Source organism: Stigmatopora argus, chromosome 1 (assembly GCF_051989625.1).
Source record: "Stigmatopora argus isolate UIUO_Sarg chromosome 1, RoL_Sarg_1.0, whole genome shotgun sequence".
Taxonomy (NCBI): Eukaryota; Metazoa; Chordata; class Actinopteri; order Syngnathiformes; family Syngnathidae; genus Stigmatopora; species Stigmatopora argus.
Window position 1 is genome coordinate 1439166 of NC_135387.1, and position 6000 is coordinate 1445165.

Here is a 6000-nt window from a genome sequence, read left to right on the forward strand (position 1 = left end):
TCAACGTAGGAAGTTTAATGTAAGAACCGTTTCGTGCGTAGTGTGTTTAGAGATGGGCACATTTAGTACGCACACGCCCAAATGTTAATGTGTTTGTGTTGTCGAGCGAGTTTTTGCTGTTTTATTTTCTTTAATAAAGAATGTGAATTTCCTTTGTCTTCTTTTTAATAAAAAAATTAATACAATAATTTTATTTATTGCCTTTTATTTTAAAAATGGAGCGCTCAACGTAGGAACCGTCTAACGTAGGAACAGTTTTGTGCGTAGTGTTTAGAGACGGGCACATTTAGTACGCACACGACCAAATGTTAATGTGTTTGTGTTGTCGAGCGAGTTTTTGCCATTTTTATTTTCTTTAATAAAGAATATGTGAATTTCCTATGTCTTCTTTAATAGTGGTTAAGGTTAGGCGAACTGTCTGGCGACAAAGTGTCTGGCAATGAAGTGTCCGGCGACGAAGTGTCCGGCGCCGAATTGTGCGTCGACGAAGTGTCCGGTCGACGAAGTGTCCGGCGACGAAGCGTCCGTTTGACGAAGCGTCCGTTTGACGAAGCGTCCGTTTGACGAAGCGTCCGGCGACGAAGCGTCCGGCGACAAAATGTCCGGTCACGGACATAAAGTATTGAGATGAACTTTTGGTATTGACCAAATACTTATTTTCCACCATGATTTGCAAATAAACTCTTTTTTTTTAAAGTGATTTTCTAGGTTTTTTTCCCACATTCTGTCTCTCGTGGTTGAGGTTTACCCATGTTGATAATTACAGGCCTCTCTAATCTTTTCAAGTAGGATAACTTGCACAATTGGTGGTTGACTAAATACTTATTTGCCCCACTGTATGTGTTATTTTTTATTTTTGTTGCAGTTTCCTCTGCAAACAGGGGGTCTGTTATGAATTATTTGCTATAAAATTAACTTAAAGGTTTGTGTACCAAAGTGATAGCCACTAATTTGATAATTTTGTTTGGGCAGTCTTCACAACAATGTGTGAAAAACAGCAGGTAGCTCTGGGTGTTTGGTGTATAAACAATGTAGCTGTGTTGAGCTGGCAGTTGTGGAGCTTGTACTAACGTATTTACTTGCATATAAACCGCTTTTGTTGGACAAAAAATAATGACTGAATCGAGGGTACGGCTTATATGCGCATAAAAACAACATGCAAAAAAACTGCAAATTGACGGCGCCATTACACGATGACGTCACGACAAAAATGGCCGCTGCGTCGGCGCGTAACGTGACGACATAAGCGTATTCGGGCGACTTTCATTTATTTCAAAATAGAGAAAAAATAAACAGATACAACGCTAAACAAAATGTATTTTGACGTATATGAATGAAATTCAAGAGAAAAACATACGTATCTTGTATAAAACGTGAAAAAGCTCACATTCGCGTCACTGCTGCTCGGGGCACAGCCATCTTACCTGGGTCCCAGGCAGCCAGCCATATTACCTAGGGCGCTGAAGTATAAACCTAGTTAAACGTGCTCTGACTGGCCAGACGCAAGTAGCCTTGATTTTGAAATAAAACAAAATTTCACTGATTGTTATAAATTTCCTATTTTTTCCATTGTTTTCATTAAAAGGCAGGTTATATCCTTCTTTTTGTTCAGGTACCTAGGCGGACAGCTTGGGGGTTCTATGGTTGTAGTTTGAGTTGTAGTCTTTAGTAGAGAGCATCACGAACGTTTCCAGCGAAGTTTGATTCAGTGTTCATCAAAGTTGACTATAATCCGTTGTCAAAGAAGAATGCTCTACATCAGGGGTGTCAAACCGGTCCTCAAAGGGCCTCAGTGCGTGCCGGTTTTCATTCCAACTCAACAAGAGGATACCTTTGGCAAGTGTATCCTTGCCAAAGTCAGGTGCTACTTATTTTAGAAGACACCTGATTGGTTAAAATGTCGGCATTGGACTGGTTGGAACAAAGACCAGGACCCACTGCGGCCCTCGGCGGAATCGGTTTGAAACATGTGCTCGACATTGTCAATTACTTGGAATTGATATAAAAGAAGCTGAAGAATGATCTGTGTGCCTTCTGGGTAGATGAGCGCTATCAAAGAACATCGGAACGCTAAGCTAACTCGCTAATATTGATTTTTTTTGTATTTCTTGTTCGAAAGTGACTATTGGAGTAATATGAACTATTGAAATAATTGAGATACAGACGCTCCCCTACTTACGAACATTCAACTTACGAACAACGGTACATACGAACATGTCTGCAAATTGCGTTTAAGTCCAAAAATGTTCGCAAGTCCAATTTTGTATTTCGCGTCTTTTTCGGAGTAGTACTTCTTTCCGCCGCTAATACCGACGCCTGGCGCTGTGAGAGCTCAGCTCACCCAGCATCTACCTTCTTCGTTGCAATGCGGAAGTGCGTGAATGTATCTCCAGTGTGCAAAGAACCTTTTTCATTTGTATCATTAAATATCTCATGCATCCAATATTGAATATGGTTGGTAAAAAGCTAAAGGCTTCTATTGAGGGAGTTGCAAGGAAGGGGCAAGCCATTTCATTTGAAACGAGTGGCAATAATAACGAAGCTTGATGCGCGTCAGAAAGTGGTGAGCGTTGCACATTCAGTACCATTTATAAACAGAAAGATCGAGCAGCAGGACCCAAATATTGAACGTTGCACAAAGTTTGCAAATCAATTGAATGATGCCATACAGTGCTACTGCATCATTTATGATGAAAAAAAGAAGAACATGTGCAATCGTCATTAGGTGGCTTCTTTTGGCCAGTTTCTAATACATAAATCTATCTCTCTCTCTACAGTACTGTACATATTCTCTCCATTTTATTAAATGTTTTTTTTTCAGTACAAACCAATGCGTGTTACTTATACAAGCCTTAAACATACAAATGCACTTATATAAACCTTCAATATACTTATATAGGCCTTAAACATAAATTATAATACAAAATATAGCACTAAATCAACTTACAAACAAATTCAACTTATGAACAATCGCTCGGAACCAATTGCGTTCGTAAGTTGAGGAGTGTCTGTACAGTCAAATCTCTTTACTATGCGACCCTTTGGGACTGAGCAAAAGTGGCATTATAGCTAGAGTGGCATAGTAATGAAGGTTTTAAAAACGGTTTTATTGTAAAAGAAAAAAAAGAAAAAGAAAACGGCTTTATTTTCTCATGTTATCCATCAGCTCAGTCCAAATTGATTTACCTCACCCACAATGTGATCACAAAAAGGAAAAAGAGGAATGGAATGTACTGTATGAGAGAAAGTGAGCAATATTTAATCGAAAAGCTAGTTTTTCACATGACCTATGCTTGACACCAGATCGCCCCTGCCTGTTGTACTAGGTCAGTCCACACAAGAATGCAGTGGGGGTCCGTGCATTTTGGGGCAGCGCCTTCTGCTATCGGAATCAATCCAACCCTCAAAAACTATTTTATGGCTATAAAACCTCTACAGCAGCTACAGGGAGACAACAGTTGGAACCTTCACGAGGTGTCTCCCGAGCGGCCTGCGAATCCAACAAATCCACCCAGAGCTGCCGCCCAGGAACGTGGCGCCCTACGTTTTTCATCCAGCTGGATATATTCGCACTGCCCCACACCTCCGGCTACTCCCTGGATGAACTAATCCGCGTTCCAGTGGCAGCTCTAGCGCTGCTGAGGGTAATCGTCAGGCGCCTGAGGTCACCTAACAACAACAACAACAGCAGGGAGACAACAGTTGGAACCTTCACGAGGTGTCTCCCGAGAGGCCGCTCGTCGCAGCCTGCGAATCCAACAAACCACCCAGAGCTGCCACCCAGGAACGTGGCGCCCTACGTTGTTCATCCAGTCGGAGATATTCGCACTGCCCCACACCTCCGGCTACCCCCTGGATGAACTAATCCGCGTTCCAGTGACAGCTCTAGCGCTGCTGAGGGTAATCCTCAGGCGCCTGGGCCTAACAACAACAACAACAGCTACAGCTGCTACAAATAAAAAATCATCAATAATAACCTCATACAATTGAAATACTTAGGAATATAGCCATATTTTACTCACCAAAAATCCTTTTTAACTGTACACAATATCCATCCTCCTTTCTTTCCTCCTTCTTTTCTATCGGCATCGAAGCTAATGCTGAAAGTCGAGCCTGTCCTGTCGTGTTTCTGACATAGTCCGTCTTGAAAATGGCTTTAAATCAGGGGTCTCGAACTCAATTTACCTGGGGGCCGCTAGAGGCCGAGTCTGGGTGAGACTGGGCCGCATCAGGATTTCCACAAGAAAAGCACTGATAAAACATTCCAACGTTATCAAATATCTTTATTTTTTAACAAAAAATAATGAATTAAATAAATTAACTTAAAGATGAATAAAAAATAAATCAATCAGTAATACAAAACCAAATAATACTAATGAGCATACAGTAGATATACACTGGCTGGCTAAGTAGAGAAAATGAATTATTTTTATTCCGTTTCAAATGTCTGTATTAACAGCTCTTTAACCTTTAACTTTCTGAACTTGAATGGAACATTGAACATGAAATATTCTGAACACGGCTTCTCTTGCCTACTCCTTGCTGCTAGAGACCTGGCAGCGCTTCTTCTCACATAGTCACATTTGGCTTGAGGGAGGAAGCAGTGGAGACCCTCAGTAGAGCTTGAAGATGCTCATCAGTAAGTCTGGACCTGTACTTGGACTTATTGAAGTTCAAGGTGGAGAAGAGCTTCTCACACAAGTATGTGCTCCCAAAAAGGCACATGGTCCGCTTGAACCTTCGGGAAAGTTCAGGGAAGCTGGGGGTCAACTCTCTCAAAAATTGCCCAAGCTTGTCTGCTTCTCCACTCACCTGCCTGAACTTGGCTTTGAGTGCAGAGTTGCACTGCAGGTCAATGAGCTCCATTTGAAGCTCAGGAGGGGCATCTTGCACATCAAAGGAGAAGGGGTCCGCAAAAATTTGAAATGTGGCTTTGTGTGTCTTGAAGTCTGCAAATCTGTGATCAAATTCCTCCTGTAGCTTCGAAATGGCCTCAACATACTCCTCACCACTGAATGGTGTGCCTGCATCCACGAGAGCCTTGCATGCTGGGAAATGGCAAAGGTTTGTCTGAGAGAGCTGGGCTTTCCATAACACAAGTTTAGTGCAGAATGCTCTCACGTTGTCATAGGCAGCACTGACAAGTTGCCCCTGGCCTTGTAGCTTCTTGTTCAGTACATTAAGCTCATGTGTGATATCAACAAGAAAAGCCAAGTCCATGAGCCATTTGGGATCACTTAGCACAGGATCAATCAACTCACAAACGGCGTAGCTAGCTTTGACTGCTGCATTACTGTCTTTGGTAGCCTTCTTGAAGAGATCCTGTTGCCTCAGAAGACGTGTTTTAAGACTGGCAACCTGGTTGGCTCTCTCATCTCCCTGGTATTTTTCGTACTCCTCAGCATGTCTCATAGTACAATTACGTTTCAAATTGTATTCCTTGTGCACCGCAACTTTTTCAGTGTAAATGAGACACGTCGGGGTGCCCCTGTGTTCAACAAAGAAATATTGCACTCCCCACTTTTCTTGAAACTGTCTGTGCTCATCACCGACCTTTCTCTTCACGGCAGGCTTTGAAAGAGACATCTCTGGGGCTCTGTAATATGTTTTTCCACTTGGAATGAGTCTCGGGTTGATCTTTCACATTCAGTCGCGCGGGTTTGTGGCGCATGTGCACTTTCGCTCTCCGTTTCAATCGCGGATATGGCTACAGACACTGACACAGGCTGGATCACGGATCATAGCGCCTCATTCAGTTCTATGCTGAGAGCAGCGGAGGAGTGTGCGCGCCGAGCGGAGTGATCGGCCTCACGGCTTCTCCTCCGCCCAGCTGATTGGAGGAATGAGTGAGTGAGCGAGGCACTGGACAGCCCGGCCGATGTCCCGCCCTCCAGAGCCGTATACCTCACCGTGATTGGTTCATTCAGCTCCGAACCAAAGTTCCCTCTAATTTTTTGTTGGTCTGAGCAGAAAGACAACCTCCCTGAGCGCACTGAGTAC

At 43.0% G+C, this 6000-nt stretch overlaps 1 protein-coding gene across 1 annotated transcript in view; it reads left to right on the forward strand.

Annotated features, from left to right (window-relative positions):
- The window catches only part of LOC144078686 (uncharacterized), a 39860-nt gene extending 35708 nt beyond the window's left edge, over nucleotides 1-4152 (forward strand). Inside the window, exon 4 of the mRNA XM_077607323.1 lies at nucleotides 3439-4152. Coding sequence (XP_077463449.1) covers nucleotides 3439-3604 — 166 coding nt within the window. The 3' untranslated portion in view covers nucleotides 3605-4152. The remainder of the gene's footprint in view (nucleotides 1-3438) is intronic.
- Nucleotides 4153-6000: the final 1848 nt, after the last annotated feature.